Source organism: Molothrus aeneus, chromosome 5 (assembly GCF_037042795.1).
Source record: "Molothrus aeneus isolate 106 chromosome 5, BPBGC_Maene_1.0, whole genome shotgun sequence".
Lineage (NCBI taxonomy): Eukaryota > Metazoa > Chordata > Aves > Passeriformes > Icteridae > Molothrus > Molothrus aeneus.
The window spans coordinates 21,146,943-21,165,834 of record NC_089650.1 but is presented as its reverse complement, the minus strand read 5'-3'; the positions used below and the strand labels follow the sequence as shown (position 1 = coordinate 21,165,834).

Genomic DNA, 18,892 nt, shown 5'->3' with positions numbered 1-18,892 from the left:
GGCCCCGCAGGCGCGGAGCGGCCGCGCATGCGCCCGGGGAGGGTGGCCCCTTCCTCCCCGCCTGTCACCTCACGGCTGGTGCTGCTGTGCTGGGGACCGGCACCGGGGCCGCCCTTTCCTCCCGTTCCCCTCCGTCTCCCGGAGGGAAGGTCCTTCCAACCTTGTCTGCAAGGGTTCCGGCTGCCGCCCGGCGGCCGCGCCCGCGTCACCGTCCCCATGGAGGAGCCGCTGGCGCTGCACCCCGTGAAGCTCTATGTGTACGACCTGTCCAAGGGCATGGCCCGGCGCCTCAGCCACCTCATGCTGGGTAAGAACACGGCGGGGGACCCGGAGCCGCACCGGCCGCCGCCTCCCAGGGGCTCCCGTGCCGCCACCGACCACCGCGGCCCGGCTTTGCCGCGCCGGAAAACGGGGCCGAAGTCGCCGCCTCCTGCCCCTGGGGTGGCGATTCCCGCCCGGTATCGTTCTCCTGAGGGAGCGGCCCGCTGGGGAAGGCTCCCTGAGGGCGCTCCGGGCGGCGGCGGTGTCCGGCGGGTGCAGCACGGCTCGAGATGCGCGGGGCTTGCCCGGTGGCTCAGTGCTTGGGGACGCTGCGGGGTTTGGCTGCAGAATTCCGGACCCCGCTGTCTTCGGAAGGAGCTTTGTCAGTGCGGCAGATGCAGCTGCTCTGGGTCCAGCCTGTTCTCCCGCAGCCGCCCGTTGCCGCTACGCGGGTGTATTTCCTAACGGCAGAGTAAAAGTGTTCCTTGGCCCCTGCAGGGAGGCACGGCTCGGCTCCCTGAGCCCGGCTGATGTGCTGCCGCGGCCGGAAGGCTGAGCTGAGGAAAGGCGCCTGCTGTTTACAAGGTTATTGAGCTCGAACGTCTCCATGTTGTGGCGAGGCCGGGCTGGGCTGGTGATGTGCAGCTATCCTCCCGCTCCTTCAGAGGGTTTGTAGGAGTCTGCTGGATGTCTTGTCGAGATTGTGTGCGTTTCCATCCGAACCTGAAACTTGGGATGGAAAGGAAACGGGTTTTGCTTAAAGTTTTGGAAGCGTGAATTAGGAATGCAACAAGAGAGTGTTTTATACCTGTTATGAGCAGATTCTGACCTATGCCAGACCAGCAGTCTGTGTGGGATGAGACTTCTCAACAGACTCAGTGTCTGAACAGATGGCTCTGTGTAATCTTGTTTTACAGTTTGTTGGCATTCACTTTGCTCATCTGCCCTATGAGGAGATTCTTGTGATTTCCTGCAAGCTTAAAATGAAAGTCCAAAGCACGAGGTTTCATGAAGGTCAACGATAGGTTTGCAAAGTTAGGAAGAAAATAGTACAGGGATCATGTGTGTTGTGCTCTGTTAGTCATTTAGCAGCAACCACTTTGGGAGATGTGTATTTCCTGCACTGGATAACCTTAAAACTTTTTATGCGGTCAGAATTGCTTCTATTGTAGCCCTTAGGGAAATAGCTTTTCACCTATCAGGTGAAATAGCCATGTTTTATCATGTGCTAAGAGTTATAAATCTTGAGATTACATGGGTGCATGATTTACCTGTATTTGAGTTGAGTAGAGTTTAACTACCTGATATCAAAGTGTTGGTCCAAGCACAGACTGTAACAGAGGTAGGTTGCCACTATAATTATCTCCATGCCAATCTCCGCACAGATCAAGCAAAGGCTTTTTAGATCCCTTTTTACCTACAAAGTCAGTCTTGGCATCTTGTAGCTTTCTGAATTTCCACATAAAAACACATAGCACATTACTTCATTTTGATGCTTTCTAATCTATTCAGACAACTTGGAAACTTTTGTGCTTGTGATATAGTTTGATGGTAAATTTTGGGAATCTGAGCAGTGAAAAGGAAAGCTTAAAAACCTGAACACTTCTGGGTAGAAGGGGAAATGCTACTTGCTAGTACTGCGTGGTAACTGTGTTCAGATTTGTTGGTGGAATGTGGCCAACGAGGCCCGCGTGGTCACAGTGACAATGCAGACTGCAGAACATTTGAGATTGTGCATCCTGTGACATGATTGTCCATAAAACAAATCATTCTTTCTTTCTTTCTTCCTTCCTTCCTTCAAGTTGTTTCTTCTATGCATTCACACTCATCTCTGTTTCAGATGATTTTGGAAACCTCCCCAAGAGCCAAGTGATTGAGAGAATACTCCTCTTACCTCATGCATAGACCCTTTTTCCCCTGAAGAACAACAAAAAACCTCTTCTTATTTCTCTGTATATCAACTCTCAGGTGGTCAATATCAATTCTTTCTTTAGTGATGTTCAGAAACTGTAGGTCCTCGGAGAAGGTCATAAAAATTAAAGAAGAAGGCATTTCTTAAAGGATTTACACTTGGCAACTCTGCTTACAGTATTCTCTTCATCAATGCCAAGTTTGAGACAATGCTTTTGCTTTCACTGATAATCCTGTAATATTGCCTAAATTGAAATACATTGTTTTGGAAAGAAAAAAATAAATACAGCAATTGATTGTGGTAAAATCAATTTCTGTCAGGCTTGAAAACAGCAGCTCAGGTCCCCTTGCCAGAGGGGGATGAATCCTGTCTTGTGAGACTGACCACTGCAAGAGCATCACTGCACTGTGGCTTCTTGTGCTGATAGGGTCCAGAGGTACTGTGGGCTATGTCAGCACAGCCTTCAGGGGTCAGCTCTCACTGCCAAATTTATACTGACTTGTTCAGTACCATTTCTCTCTGTTGTTGTTTAGTGAATCTGGAAGGCAGAGATGTTTAGCACAGTTCATAGCAGGCTTTGGAGTGACTTAGTCTTGTCCCTTGGACAGTCTTTGTTTTTCTTGGCCAGTTTACTCTTTCTCTACCCAGACTACTTTTATTCTTCTTACTTTTCTGTAAGCTTTCTGTAATTTAGTGACTATTCCTATTCTGAAGGATACATGACCAAAAATTGTAGTTCAGTTGCCTTTGGTATCAGAAGCAGCACATTTAATTTTTATGTTGCTTTACTTTACATCTTCTCCATAGCTACTGTTGGTCCTCTCTCCCCCACTCTCAATCTGTGACTACATTTGTATGTTCAAATACGTGTTATAATAATGAGAAATGTTGACCTGAATGCAGTAAGCTTTCTGTTGCCAAGACAGAAAACATAATCCACCTGATTCTGTGGAGGCTAAAGAGGAAAAGAGAATAGTTCAGCTTGCAGTGCTGATTTTGAAATAGACGTCCAAAGGCAGAGAAGTCTTTAAGGAAGATTAAAATCCTATTGCATCATAGGCCTAAAGAAAAATATCTACCAGCTCAAAGTTCTCCTGTCCTGTAACTGAGGTTATTGCTTTTGTGACTCACAGAGTGAGCTGGGAGCTTGGTTAACCACAGCAGCCTTGGCTCAGTGTAGTGTAAATTAACGTTGAGTGGACTGGGAGTATGTTTTGGTTGAAATTTTTAAGTGGTGCATTCAGCTGTAGGGATTTAACAGCCCAGAGGGAATTGGAGCGAAAGGTAACTGCTGAAAGGAAGTGCCTTCTGCTTGGTTCCATTTTCCCAGGCCAGCACATTTCTCTGCTTCTCCTCCATCTGTTCTGAACAGTTTTGAATTGCTTCAGCATGATATTCTATCAGCTTTGCTCCCAGCATTTGCTGGGGATTTCATGAAAATGGCATGTGTTACCTTCCCCCAATATAGCCTACTTCTGGCTCTCTCTAGGCACCTCAAGGAGAAGGGAATTGAAGCAGGCTCCTCCCTCTCTGTTAGGTTTTTGTTTTTTTGCTTTGGTTGAGCACACTGGGTGGCACATAGAAGAAAGTGCTTGATTAAGTGCTTGCCTAATTAAAGTAATTTTCAATTCAAAAAAGGCAGGAATCTTAATGGATTGTCCTAGGGAAATTACAACAATATGCAAAGCAATGCACTGCTAGAAATAGCCATGTTGGTTCACCAAATTGTATTACTTCTAATTCCACAGGAGACCAGTTCACTACTTTTTTTTAGAGTCTTTTATGGTCTTCTGGACTTTGCATATCCACTGCAGACTACAAATATATTGTTAAAGATACTGACCATCCTATTATTTCTTTATAGCTCAAAAGCAGGCGTAGATCTTGCACTGAGGGCTGGATGGCCTGAACTCAGAATGGGGTAAACTAAGGGCCCATCTGCACAGACAGTTCTTCCCTCATGTCTCAGAACTCTTCTGCCCTTCAGTATAATAATTTGGATTAATATACAAATTCCACTTTCATTTGATGTTTAAAATGCACAGGAATAATCAACATTGTTTGGCCCTCAAGATTAATAAATTACTGTGACTATAAAAAAGATTGGTGAGCATCTAATCTCCCTTGTGCTTGGCCTTCCAGACAAATCTAAGCATGGAAGTAATCCAGTTTGATTGTATTCTAAAATTATATGGGCTTGCTTCTTCTTTCAAAATACCCCTGTATCTAAACAATTACAGCCTCCTGAATTGATTTTACAAGAAACTAATCTAACTACTTCATTGTTCCTGTGACTAAGCTGAGGGTCCTGGAATTGTTTATGTTCTATTTTTCTCATAGGTTTCTGGCTCATGTAAACACCATTAAAATATTTGAGCTATGAATGTTATAAAGAAAATAAAACAGTAAATATAAAAGCTTGTTTACTTGCTACTTACTCTGCCTTATGGAAAGAAATTGAATCTTTGAGATGCTTAAGCACAGTTTTATGCTGAACTGGCATCTCCCCCCCAGGTTCTTGTGAGTATTTTCAGGAAGGAGCCACAGAAGCACATCAGCAAGGGAAAAATAAAAAAGTAAATAAACAAACAAAACCATCTCCAAACAAAAACCATGGTGATCATATTTCCAAAGACTGACAGGCTATCCCCTGAAACTCTCACAAATATAATGCAGTAGCTTTTCATGTCCATGTTCATGGTCTGTCATGAAAACAAGGTACCTTGACTTGCATTAGCTTGGAATGGATGCAGATCAAACTAAGCTGATTTGCTTCACATTTACTTCAGGCTGAGCTGGCACATGGGCAGTTTCTCTGGGAGGGTTGGTACCTGATAGCCTGGCCATATGCACTAAATGTTGTGTGATTAAATGTGTACATCTAAATTTGCAATGACCTTTCCTGTTCAAAGCCCCTGACCCTTGAAATATTTAAACTAGTTAGCATCTTGCTGTTTCCCTGTTTTACCTGGATAACAAAATCACAGAAGAGGTAAGGTTTCAAGGAACCACAGTGGGTTATCTGGTCCATCCTCCCTGCACAAGCAGGGTCATCTCAGGCACATTGCACAGGTTTGTGTCCACATGGTTCCTGAGTATCTTCAGTGAGAGAAACTCCACAACCTCTCTGGGCAATTATTCCAGTGTGTCATCACCTCTACAGTAAAGAAGTTCTCCTCATGTTCAGATGGCTCTTCCTGTGCCTCAGTTTCTGCCCATTGCCTCTTGTCCTATTCCTTGTCACCACTGAGAAGAGCCTGTATCCATCCTCTTGATAACCCTCCCTTCAGATATGGTAAGTGCCCAAAAGAGCATAATCCCATCAGGACATTCCTGTTCTGCATTTTGAGCATGTGCATCCTTTGGATTAGCTTTACTGTAGGTATGAGCAAAGGGTAATGCCTGCAATTTAATACTGCAAGGGTTTTTGCAGCTCTGATAGAAATTACTGGAGAATCTCTATACAGTAATAGACAGCCTCAGGTTATGAGTAAATGGCTTGGTTTTGGTGGCAGCACCAGCACACAGCTCTACCCACATTGCAGTGACCATGGGAGTTTGGAGTGTTGTGGCAAGGAGTGGAAGAACAGGAAATGTGATGATACCTGCCAGTATCCTGGATAGTGTTTGCAATCCCTTCTTACAGTCCACTCTATTGACTATGGGATGTCATCTCTATTGCACTGTAGGATTATTTGGGGAAGTTCATGGCAGCCTTGAGCTTCTGGCTTTCAAGTGGACAGTGCTGCCAGAAGCAGCTTGGTTGGAAAGTGTTGCTGCAAGGCCCAGATACAGTTTGTGTCTTAGCACTCACAGCAATGCTGTAGCCTTGCTTGGTCATGCTGTTGGGGCTGTTGTGTGTATCAAGCCTTCCGAGGCTCTGGGCAAAATATTTTGTGTGTAGTGAGCAATGTCAAGCAGAAGGCAAAATATAGCTCATTAGTGCATGCTGCCCTGACTGCTCTGCCTCAGCTTATCAGGGGTGGCAGTGGTGGTGAGCTGTCACCTGTTCTGTGCAGTGTCTGAGTCTGGGAGAAAGGGCAAGAAGAGTCATAGAGGAGGGTCCCCACCAGAGGTAGAACTTCAGGAGGAAGATGATTGTGTCCATGAATGTCTGTACATAACCTCTTACGTGACAGACAAGCAACACTGAGATTCTTGCTGAGCAGCAGGAAAGGGAGCTGCCTGAGTTCCTCAGAAACTGGTGGCCATTGATTTATTCCTCTGTGGCTGTTTGAGTTGAAATGACAACAGCCAGCTGTGAAGCCTGGGTACTGCAGCAGCTTAGCAAAAGTTCTCAGTCTTGGATGTCTCTGCTTGATGCATATGTGGCCAATAATGGCAGGTTTCTTAGGCATGGGATTCCCCCAGCAGGGCTGTCACTAAAGATACTTGCACTGCCTCTCACCAGACACAGTCCATCAGTGGAAGAAAGGGATTATATTTTGTCTGCAGCAGGCTGGAGAGCTACCACAGATGCCTTATTGTCAGCAGTGCTGCAGATCTGGTGTGTGTTTTCCACAATGCCAGCTTGGTTAATGACTTTTAGGAGCCAAGGAAAAATAGTGGGTCTGCAGCTTCATTAAGATTTTCAAATCAGTGTTGGCACAAACCGACCGAGCTGAGCAGCATCGGACAAACCTGCCTTGTGAAGATAGGCAGCTTCACTTGCCAAAAGCTGTTCTGTTACTGCCCTGGCAATCGCTGCCTTTGGACTGCTACAAACTTCATGTGTAACAGCAGAGAGTGGACTGCAGTCCAAAACAAAGTCCAGTTCCTGAATTCTGCTTGGGTTTTGTACATACAAACAGACAATTACTTTGGTGAAAAGGGACCTCTAGAAGTCCTGCTTAAGGTAGAGCCAACAAGAGCAAATTCTTTAGGGCCCTGGACAGCAGAGTTCTAAGTATCTTCAAGGATTGAAATCCCATATACTTTCTAGACTCCTGCTCCAGTGTTTGACCACCTTCATGATAAATGTTTTTCCTGCTTCCTACTGAATTGTGAATTTCCCATTTTCCAGCTAGCACCTGTTGCCTTGCACTGTTGCTGAGTAGAGCAAGGGTCCCCTTTCATCCATACCTGTTGGGTAGCTGTAGACAGGAATACAGACTCTTGGCTTTCTCTTCTTGAGGATGAACACACCAGTTTTCTCAGCTCTTCTTCAGTACAGTAAGTGCTCCAGCCTGGTATGTCAGTGTCTTTTATATTGTGGTGATCCAAAAGTGGACACAGCACTCCAGATGTGGTCTCACAAGTGTCAAATTGGAGGACAGAGTCACTTCCCTTGAGCTGTGGGCTGCAGCCTTGCTAGAGCAGCCCATTGGGTAGCCTTTGCTGCAATGATAGTTTCAGGTAGGTGTTGTAATTGCACAAGCAGGTCCTGGCAGCACCTGTGACATTGTCAATATCTACCATAACTCTTTCACCTGCATTCAGTATCTAGGTACAAAGTGGCAACTCTCTGGAAAGTCTTTTGTTATTGTTTGCTGGTGGTGTGTGTGAAAGTAAATACTAAGATGTTCTCTTTCAATTTAGCATGCAAAGAACAGGCACAATTCTAATATATGCTGCCTTTGAAATGGTTTGTTTCTCTGGTCTGAAGGAAAAAGTTCAAGTTTCTAGTGAAAAAGTTACTTATCACAAGCAGATGTGTAATAATTTGTTAATAGATACACAGAATGCTAACTGGGCAAAGCCAAAGGGTAGATCCAACCAGAGGCCAGTGCTACCTGTGGTGCTGAGCCTGCAGGGCCAATGGGCTGTAGAGCTGGCAGCTCTAGAGTGTGAGGTGAAACCTGCTATGGGGAGCATCTGGAGCAAAGGCCAAAGGATCACAAAGCACAGCAGTGGGACATGCTAAAGGGCCAGCAGATGCTTCTGAGATACTGCAATACAGTGTTCTGGTTCTGTCATTATTGGCCCTCTCCCTTGGCCTTCGTCCTACTCCAAGCCCACATTTCTGTGCAGTGGGTTGACAGGGAATGTGGTTGCTGCCTGGCTGTGACCCACGGGAGTGACAGATCAGTCCATCTACTTCAAAGCTACATGTGCTCACTTCAGCTGATGTTTCTGTTGTCACAACAGCCTTTTCCCCGCCTCTGCTCTTCCATGACTCTCATCTGAAGCAGGTACCTATTTTGCTTCAGACCTGAGTGGAAAAAAATGTGTTATTGATTGCTTCTTCTTGTGGCAGAGGAGTACTCAGTCTAGTGCTTGGTTTCAAGAGAATACCAAATGTTGGTATGCACAAAGTTTTTCTGTTCTAAATCTGCTTTTTGGGGGTTCTGCACCTTGTTCAGGAAATGAAGTTATAGCACATCTCCCCCAGCATGCACGGCTCCCTACAAGCTCCCAAAGGGAGGGTACCAGGGACCAAGCCTTTCGGTTATGATAGATAAAATAATTGAGCCTAGAGCAGTAAAAGCTGGTGACCTTTTATAAATAGGTTTAATCTTGAGATCCTACCATGAACAACAGAGAGGTTTATGTCTCCTGCTTCTAGGGAACTGGAAACACGTTTTAAAAGGGACCTTTTCTCTGAGACTCAATTATATTATCAGTGTAGGGGTGCCTGAAGCAAGTCTTTGTTGCTTTGTTCTGGAAAACACACAGCTTTATAACTTGTGTAAATTTCAATCCTGTACTTCTCTACCTAAGTTCCCACTTAAACTAATTTTTAAGGGCAGGGGGAGGGAGGGAAAAGAGGAAATCATAGAATACATTATAGAGGCTACCACCACTGGTCATATGTTTAAGTCAGACCTCTCATCAGCTACTGAAAAAGAGAAATGAATACACTCTGCTGGCCAGCTGCCTGCAGTTATGAAATCCGTTAAATTCAACTCTTCTGCTCCTGATTGAAGAATCTAAGTTTAGGAAAATGTTTTCTTGGTCTGTAGAAAAACACCTAAGGAAGGTAAGCATCAGAAGGATAGGATGGCATTGCTACCTCTGCCTGCCAGGAGGGAAGAAGTACAAAGGATGTGGGTACTAACTAGTTAAATTGAAAGATATTCTGGATTTTTTAGAAGCAGTTCTGGATTAAATCTTTTGTGTTGCTCTCATGATGAAATAATAAGCATGGTTCCTAAGTGATTGATGGAAAGTAGGCTGAAATCTGGAAAATACATTGCTAATAACTCTTCTTTTCTCTGCATACAGGAAAACAGCTGGATGGCATCTGGTAAGTGACTAGATTTAAATTGCATAATGTGGGTAAAACACTGGTGTAGGAAGTATTTTCAATATGCAGTTATATATGCTTCAGAGCTTAAGAACATTTTGTGGTGGAAGAGAGACCAAGGCACTTTTTGTTGCTGAATACAGATTGGCAGTAGGATTATGTACAGTCAGGTGCTAGTTAAACCACTCTGTTCAAAGCTCAGTGGACCCCATGGAATAGGGTGTTGTTAGTAGCTGTTGTGTTTTTGTGCACCTGTGTACTTTTTCAGGGGTAAGTTGGTGTCCTTGTCCCAAGCACTTTGTCTTATAATACCAGGCATGACTAAACATGATAATAAAAGAGTAGGTGGGAAGAAGGTATTACAGGATCGAGTCTTCTGTCATATAGGAGCAGTATCTACATTCAGTCACAAAAACACCCTTAATTTCCTATAATTCATACCAAGAATTTTGATATCACACGAAGAGGGTTTGTTTGGTTTCATTTTAGAGGCAAGAAACCCTGTAAACCCTTGTCCATCCATTTTCCTCTCCTCTGATCTGTCTCCAGTGGCTGTGTGACCAGCTTCTCAGGCAGTGAGAAGTCTCTGTCAGTGTGGTAGCAGGGCTAGTTCTGTCTCTGAGGGCTGACCTCACCCTCAGCCCGTTAGCTGTGAGAGGCTCATGCCTGGGCTCTTAGCTAAACCTGTTCTTTCCTAACTGCTTGCAGGATTACAGTAGGCTTGATAATCATTGCTTCCATATCCATTCATGTCCCAGCAGATCCTGTTCCCACTCACAGAAACACATTGACCTTCTCTTTCAGTTATTCCCTTCATTATGTCCTTCAGCTCATCAGTTTACCAGTGATTTATGTGCTAGGCTATTTACTTTTTTCCTTTATTTCAACTTGTTTTGTTTTGTTTTGTTTTCTGTGGCAGGCACACCTCTATAATAGTCCATAAGGATGAATTCTTCTATGGCAGTGGAGGGATCTCCAGCTGTGCACCTGTAAGTTAAACTTAATTTTCTGATAATTTTTTGTAAAGTTACCTGATGAGAATTGCTTGCGTTACTGTCTTTTAGAAAAGCAGCAAAAGACTTCTGAATTCAGGCAGATGCTGAAGCCAGCTGCTTGTCATGGTTTCCCAGGGAACTGAGGGCGAGGGGAGCATGGACAGTGGGTTTAAGCCCAACTCAGTTCAGGCTGGGTGATGCTTCTTCTGGTAGAGTCTATCTATGCAGAACCCCTTTTGCAACTGCTTTGCCAGAGTGACACCTTGTCCAATTCTGTATCATTAAGTGTTACATGCAGACTTTTTAAGAGTAAAAAAAAGCCCCAAACCATGATGTTTTCTCAAACCTTTCTGTTCTTAGAAGGGTAAAATGGATGGGCCGTGCTTCTAAAGGAGAATTTTGCCATAGCTTAGAGCTTTCAGCCCAAAGAGCCAAATTTACCAGCTGAAATGGAAGTTTCATGTTCCTTCTCATTCTCTGGATTGCAGAAAAAGGGAGGCCAGCAGGGCTTTTTGCTTGATAAACATCCCAAAAGTTCCTTCTTTTGTGCCCGCACGAACCATAACAGCTTTATTCAGTAGAGTCCTCCAAGAGAATTCTGCCTGATCATTTGACAGTATCTTCTGGCTGTTCATTTTTACAGGGAGGGACACTTCTTGGCCCTCCAGACACAGTTGTTGATCTGGGGAACACTGAAGTCACTGAAGAAATTTTTCTGGAATACCTTTCCTCTTTGGGGGAATCTGCATTCCGGTAAGTAACAGCCTGTACTGGAAAACCTGTGTACCAAAAAGGTGCAGAATGGAGGAAGGTTTTATGAAACCAATCCAGCTCCCAGAGCTTCTGTCTGCTTACTCTCTCATGTGGTACTCTTCAAATATGGACTGGACTGATGCACCAATACACACAAGGAGCTACTTTCTAGGCTGGGAAAGCATTCTTCTGGGAAGTCTTTAACACTGTTTTTTGTAAAATCCATAATGCCTAAAATATTTTTGAGAGAATCACCAGAGAAAATGAAATCTCTCAGTAAATAGCAGTTTGCCCTGTGAGTCATAGGTAGTCACTGTAGCAAAGCTGCCAGTTTTCACATGAGTAGAAGCAAGGTCTTGACTGTTAAAGAGTCTGCTCTGCTTCTGACAAGAGTAGGAAACCACAACATTTAGTGTTCTGGCTGTCTTTCAGAGTCAATAATTCCTGTGATTTCTCATTACTGCTACTGTGGTTTTAATTGAAGAAACCTGACCTCACCTGTTCTCCCAAAAATGGTTGCATTAAAGTAAGGGATATGGAGAGATGTCATTTTCCCCCGATTCAATTGAATTTGAGGGTGAATTGATGTCTGTATTTTACCTATTTGCCTTAGAATTCTATGGGGTGGGCGGAGGAATTGCTAATGTAAGATTCTTCATCAAGGGTGTAAGTTTTTTTCTGCTTGTATGATTTATTGCTGAATCTGTGGGGTTTTTTGTTTCAATTTCTTTTCTGTGGCACAGAGGAGAGTCTTATAACCTCTTTGAACATAACTGCAACACCTTCAGTAATGAAGTGGCCCAGTTTCTGACAGGAAAAAAAATCCCTTCCTATATCACTGACCTTCCATCTGAAGTTCTCTCCACGTGAGTATGGATGCCCCTCCTCTCTGTAGCTGCTTCATGCTAATGCTTAAACATTTGATAGAGCCAGCAGTACCAGTTCCTGATGGATCTGTCTGAGAACCAGCATAAGATTAAGGAGAGGATGCAATTTTCTTTACATCAACACTTGCAACACTCTATGACAAGTGCTAACTGGCACTGGTGTCCCAAAGAGAGGAGAAGGATGTTCTTCTGCCTTTAACTTAAACTAGCTTTTTTGTGATGGTCTCTTATATAGAGAAAGTTTCAGAAGACAGTGTAAGGGGTTTTTTCCCTCTTAGACAACCAGTATCTGTTAAAAGTCATTTCTCTAAGCACCATAATTGCAGAGGTGTCACTTTGCTTGTGAAGAGGCAGGGGAGATACAATTTTAAAATTAATGCTGCAGTTTTAAAGCTAGGATTGGGTGGAAAAAGAGGATATGGAAAAAAGGAAATTAAGAATTTCCTGCTTGATAATTCAGATGTTGTTTTTGTTTGGTTTTTTTTTAACTCTCAGCTAGTGAGGATCCCAGTAGGATGATGTGAGCTCCATCATTTATGTCTTACTTCTCGTAACAGTGGTTACAGCACATTATTTGTGAGACATGGGTCTTCTACCCTGGATTCTTAGAACTTCAGATCTCTCAAAATCAAATAATGTCTGTAACAGAAGGAGTCTTACTGAAAGACAAGCCAGGTGCTACAGATTGCAACAGAAATTATTCTGGGAGTGTTGAGCCACTGTCTTTTAAGTAAGCTAGAGGCTATTCTTTTGGCAGGCCTCAATATTGATGTACTTAATAGAACACTGCAGTTGCATAACGAGGATTTTGTTTGCACACTTAAGTAGAATGAATTACTGAGAGGTGGTTTCAGAGAGTGTTACATTAGCAGTCTAGGCATGTTAGGACTCAGAACTACCTTATCTGATGATTATATGATATAAAATCATGTTTAAGTTTCTTAGTTATTGAACAGTAAACTAATAGGTTAAATTAGTGTGTTTTAGTTTGTAGTGGAAGTCTTTTCTTCAAATTTGCTTCTAGAATGTTGGTTTGATTGCACTCTAGGAAGTGAGTGCACTTCACTGGTAAGTGGGAGTTGTTGACCAAGTAAACTATTTGAGATGTTTATTTCTTTACCTTCTCAGACCTTTTGGACAAGCTTTAAGGCCCCTCCTGGACTCCATCCAGATCCAGCCACCCGGAGGCAATACCTTCAGCAGACATAATGGACAGAGCTAACAGGAGTGACCCAGTGTGCCCAGCCTCACCAGGCCTCTTCCTTTTTAAACATGAATCTACCAGATTTCTATTTTATAATTTCTCATGAGAATTAACTCTAAAGAAGTTACAAGACAAGTTTTAAAATTTCCTGGGGAGAGAATTTATCAGGGTGCATGTAAGACAATGCTACCAAAAATATTGCCATAATTTCTAATAGTATTATACTAATTTATAAAGGCTGTCTTGTCCAAATAGGCTGACACTTTCTATGTAACTCCTGTACTGGTAAGTGGAAATTCATTCCATGAGCATTCAGTGGCCCATTACACAACTTGAAGTAAGTAAGGGGATGTCCTGGCCATCCCTTGCATCTCTGTCATGTCACTGCCTCTGTTATGAGGGTATTTGCTGAAGTCTAGCAAAAAAAGCAGAGCAAGTATTGGTAGCCTAGGAAGTGAAGGTGTCCCAGGATTAGTCTGCATATTTCACTGACATTTGCTCAAAGGAAGAGCTGAACTCATGTGATCAGAATATTTGCAGTGGTACAAGTGTATGGGAAAGGTGATGAAGCTGAACCATGTGTCAGTGTCACAGTCAGAAGCTGAAATTCAGTGGGACTTCCTGTGGTGGGAGGGAACCTGGAGCTGAAGGTTACCAAGAGCCTTGTAATTCCAGATCCAAGAGTTATGGGAAAGAACCAGCTGAAAGAAGAGAATCCCATGAGCAGAAGTGGTAGAGACAAATTTCAGGTGAAAGTAAAATGAAGTGAAAAGTTTCCTTTTCTCACACATAAGCTTATCAGCAGATAGAACCTTGGTAATGCATAAAAACTGTTTTCTTGGTTTTTTTTTTTTTTTCCTTGCAAAGCCAGGGTTACAGTACAGCAAGGCAGGAGTGGCATGGCAACTGCATGATAATACCAGTTGGACCAATTCTGCCTTCAATATCCAATTGCAGACACAGTAGGAGTTCCAACAAAGTGCTGCCCTTTCCAAAGCAGTCAAGCACATCAGGGCTCTCCTTAAGAGAAATAAGTGCTAGGTCTCCCCAAATGTAAAGAAAACGAGGAAGAGTAAAATTAAGCTTTTCTGTGGAACAACTGAGTTTCTTGGGATACATGCAGAAGCAGTCCTGTACTTAGATTAACCTTTGATTATAGCAATACTGCATCTTCTAGTTTAAAATTTTTAGAGCTTTGCATTTACTTGCAGTGGGAAAGAACAGGGGAATGAAAAAATAGGCACAATGTTTTCTTTTCATGCATATATATATACACTACTTTCCTGAACAATTTTGTAGCAGTTACATTTAGGAAGGAATGTCAGAAAGACATCAGACAAACCCCAGAACACTGCTGATGCTCTGTAAATGGGGATTGCACATCCCAGATGCTGCCAAAAAAGCATCTATGCAAATGTACAGCCCTTTGTCCAGTGCTTTGTTGTGAAAAGTATTGCTGCAAGTTCAGTCCTGCATCTCAAACTTCCTGCACTGGAAACTTCTTATATACCTAAAGGAGATGTCTTTCCTGTGCTGGGTTCTTTCTCCTGGAATAATGCAGATTGATAAATTTCTCACACTGTTACTCTATGTGGACGATAACAGTTTGTATTTTTGAGGGGTTGGAATAGAGGAAAACTGCAATTTTGTCACTGTCAAATACTCTGTTGTCCTGCACCTTGTGGAGCCAGTGCTCAGATGGGAATAGGGTGTTGTCAGGCCTTTCTGCTCTTTCATGTTCACCTGCTCTCAGTGCACAGCAGTGGCCCCTGCAGCCCAGATGCTTCTTTTCTTTGTCATTCTCACCTTGTGCCATCAACTTCTCCTTAAGCATTTCATTTGACAGACTGGACTCAGAGGTAACTGTAGCAGTTACTACAGATGGCTTTATACAAAAGCTTTTAATCTTTCCCCCTCCAAATGTCCTGTTTGCAGAAAACATTCTATGATAAAGTCAGTTATGAATGCCTTTTGATGCTCCTGGAGGAAGGATTGGTGTTTGGTTTTACTACACCATAGGTTAGTTTTCCTGTCCAGTATATGTATTATCTCCAGTCTTTTCCCATACATGTTTGTGAAGAGTAACCAGCCTTTCATCTTAATACACACATGACTGTGCCACAAAATGCTGTAGATCATGTTAGAGATCTTGGAGCTTCCTAGTTGGACAGGTACACTCAAGCTGACACAGTGCAGCCCAACATCCTGCTGTGCTCGTTTGGTACCTGCAAGCAGCACAGCTGTGCTTGCTTGCACAGCTGCCTGTGATGGAAGCACTGGTGCCATGGTTTCTGCCCCACACACTTACACAATGAGCATATGCCCTGTATGACCACCACTTGGGATGTCCTGAGCCTAGTTTCTGCTGGGCTGCCTACTTCAGGACTTTTTGTATCCTCTCAGGGCAGGAAAGAAAAGGAAGACATTCACCCTGTGCATTTTGCAATCTGCCTTTTCCCCTCCTGAGCAGAGCCCCTTTGCAGAGATAATGCTCCTTCTTTAAGGTCACTGGGTAAAACTTCACTCAGCCATATATTGTTTGCAATAGTCAGAGCTCCTGGGCTCAGGACCTACTCTTGGGTTTTGTGGCAATAGAACTGTAAGAGGGAATCCTCTTTGCTTGCTCTTACTGGGTAATGAGACCCCTGTACGCTGTAGGACTCTTAGGAAACCTGCTTTCTCCAAAGATGGTTATGTGTAAATTGCAGGACTGTGCCCTCAATGTTCCACCCAGCTGAAAACAAACTAGACTGAGAAATGTATGTAAATGTATATAGGTGATGAACTTCATCCAGCTGTTGGACAAAGGGGCAGAGGAACTGAAATCGTGAAAGGGAAGAGAATCCTTTTGCCCACACTTACTATGCTGTCTTGTATTGCTGAGGTTCCCCCGTGCCATTTAAAAATGTTAATAATGTCTTTAGGCAGAAAGTGATGTTTTGATTTACTTGTGGGTTTTTTTCTATTACAATAAAAATAAATACAACACATTTTTCTGATTGAATGCATGTGCCCAACAGCTGCCCAGCCAAGGCAGCTGCCCAGAAGTCATTATCTTCACTCTGGTCCCATCTGGGAAGTGCAGCTTGAGAAATTTTCCAAGCAGTTTCTGCCAGGTGCTGCTAATGGAAGTAGTGGTGGCAACTGCCCTTTGCTCAAACTGGCCAAAGGCAATACTCTTATTTAAGTCTAGGAAATCTTTTCTTCTCTAAGTACTACACTATTTAAAACCATACTCCTGCAGCTTGACACAGCTTGGATGAGGTGAATGAAGATGTTCTGTCAGCACAGGTTTTGTTCAAACCTTGGTCATCTAAGTCTGCATGTATGAAATGTCTAATGTCTGCTGTTGAAGAAGAGGCCAAACAGAGTTTTAAAACGGAAAAAAGTATTTTCCTGACTGCCTTGATGCTACTTTCAAAAGGGAAAAAAAAAAGGAAAAAAGAGGTAGAGTAAGAAGTAGACTTCCATGACTGGGTTCCTCTGGAGCTTCAGAGGGGATATTGGGGAGGATTATATAGCACTGCCTAAAATATCTGGCTCTGGGGAAGAAATTCATTCTGCTTGGTTCAGCCTTCTGCATGCTTATTGATGACATGCAAATGATGAACCACAGAGTTTGCTGTTTGTGTAACAGTCTGTATCAGCACAGTACAGAAGAGGTCTTGTAACAGAAGGGGATTGTAACAGAGATGTGTGATTGTGATTATTTTGGCTGTGTTCTTCAGATGTAGTGCTGGTTTGCTACCAAGTACTAGTACTGGCCCCACAGAAAATACCTGGAAACAGGTTTTTTTGTTTTTTTTTTTTTTTTTACCTTTTAAAAGTTTAATTTTAAAACTAAAAGGAAAACTTTGACCTTAATGGCAGCTCTAGACAGAGTGTAAGCCAGTGCTCACAGTTGTTTGCCTTCTAAACTTCAAACAAAATTTCCTGGCCTTTCCTGCTGGTAACAGAGATTTTATTCCTGACAACAGCTGCTGCCTATCCAAGCGGCAACCAAGCGAATGTACCAGGAGTGGTTGGAGTGTGGAGTATTAAATAACCAGAACAGAACAGCCATGGTCGCCCTGTTCTCAGAGCTAACCCAGCTGAGGGAACAGCCCCAGCTGTGGACAGCTGTGCACTTCAGCACAAGGCACCTTTATGCTCCCAGGGAAACCAAGTTGTCCCCGGTCCTCACCAGCTGGTGCTTCCTGGGAGAGGCATTTTGACATGAAGAGACTCCCTAAAGCAGCAGGACAAGCTGAGGAAGCACAGCAGGTAATTCAGGTTTCAGGAAGTTCTGGGTAGCATAAACCCGGCAGTACTGCAGGAGTGTGAGAATGTGAATGCTGTCCTGTATTTTAGCAGACCTCCCAATTCTGGAAAGTGCCCCGAGGTGGCACTGCTGCCTTGCAGCACAGGGATGCACCTGAGCCTGGGGAGAACAGCTCCTGCTTTTGGGATGCCCACAGTAATGTCAGTGCAAGAGGCACGAGAGGTGTCTCCCAGACAAGAAAGCTGCAGGTAGGAGCAGCCAGAAGACAAGACCATGGAGAAGCTTGGGCTACAGCAGATCCCAGTGCTGCTACAATGCTAACTCCACACTGCTTCCACCCAGACATGCTTTATGAAAAATAAAGGTTTGCATTCCTGAAACCCTGGGAGTTCACAGTGTGTCTGACCCCACGGCTGTCCTTTGAGAGCCCTGGGTGTTAGCTCACGGTTCTGCTGCATGGAGGAACAGTTCCTTGGCTTCTGGCACTCAAGCACCCAAATCCAGGAAGGCATCTCTGCTCACCCATCAGCATGCCATGGTAGGCACACTTGGATGGATTCATATTCTGGAGTAAGTGTCCACACATTAACTGATGATAAATGTGTAACCACACCTCAACAAGTCCTATAAGTGAGCATAACCCTAAAATCAAAACTCAGCACCCAAGTGCATACAAAGTAGCTGGGTGCTAAGAAACCATTCTGGGAGCTTCCCTGCATCTGAGAAAAGAGTTTCTAGAGGTGGGAGCCCATAACCAGGGTCTGATCCAGAAGGCCACAGATTCTGCAGAAATATCAGTGTTGGAGTGAGTGACATATGCAATAACCATGCAAGACTTCCTGACTTGCTGTGTTGCAGAGGCAGCTCACAGAAACAGAATCGAAACAGCTGTCCTGGTGGACTCAACAAATGTCTCCCCCAGAAAGTAGCTGAGGGTATTTTGGTAAACCTTGTCCGAGGCAGTGGCACAGAGGTGAATTATTGACATTGTTTCTGTACATACCCCTGCCACTGAGTGGGAGCAGTAAAATCATAAACCGCAAACAAGAAAAAACAGAATCCGTGAAGCCAGCTGAATGCTTCCTTTTGAGAGAAGTCTGGTGAAGAACTGGGAAAAGGGGTTGCATGATATCTTGGAGCAAATTATACTGAGGCAAAAAACAATCAGACGGCAAAAGAAGAATAAATCTCTCCCCAGTTCCAACATAGCTCAGCACACTGAGCACTGGTGGGGGAGAGAATGCAAGCTAATTTTTGAGCAGAAAGCATTGGATGTTCCACATAGGCTGGTTTTGATTTTGGAAAATAATTCAGGAATTATTGTAAGAGACTAGGGGGTGGGGGGGGGAGGAGGAGGGATATGGGGCCGGCTGTCAGCATCAAGCCAGCATAACACAGCGCCGTATGAATGAGGTCTGACCAGATGGTCTAAT

At 43.8% G+C, this 18,892-nt stretch overlaps 1 protein-coding gene and 1 long non-coding RNA gene across 2 annotated transcripts; both read left to right on the top strand.

Annotated features, from left to right (window-relative positions):
* The first annotated feature begins 27 nt into the window (after positions 1-27).
* On the top strand, positions 28-16,188 carry DESI1 (desumoylating isopeptidase 1). Its single transcript, XM_066549898.1, has 6 exons — positions 28-307; positions 9,338-9,359; positions 10,279-10,348; positions 10,998-11,107; positions 11,851-11,973; positions 13,123-16,188. The coding sequence occupies exons 1-6, from the start codon at positions 28-30 to the stop codon at positions 13,214-13,216; spliced, it is 699 nt and encodes a 232-aa protein (XP_066405995.1). The 3' UTR covers positions 13,217-16,188.
* Positions 16,189-17,051: 863 nt separating this feature from the next.
* On the top strand, positions 17,052-17,839 carry LOC136556591 (uncharacterized). Its single transcript, XR_010783687.1, has 2 exons — positions 17,052-17,461; positions 17,549-17,839. It is a non-coding gene; the product is annotated as an uncharacterized lncRNA (long non-coding RNA).
* The last annotated feature ends 1,053 nt before the right edge of the window (positions 17,840-18,892 follow it).

Coding starts and splice junctions, on each gene's coding strand:
- DESI1 (XM_066549898.1), top strand. CDS start 28: ATGCGCCCGGGGAGGGTGGCCCCTTCCTCCCCGCCTGTCACCTCACGG. Junction 10,349..10,997: donor GGATCTCCAGCTGTGCACCT/GTAAGTTAAACT, acceptor TCATTTTTACAG/GGAGGGACACTTCTTGGCCC. Junction 11,108..11,850: donor TTGGGGGAATCTGCATTCCG/GTAAGTAACAGC, acceptor TCTGTGGCACAG/AGGAGAGTCTTATAACCTCT.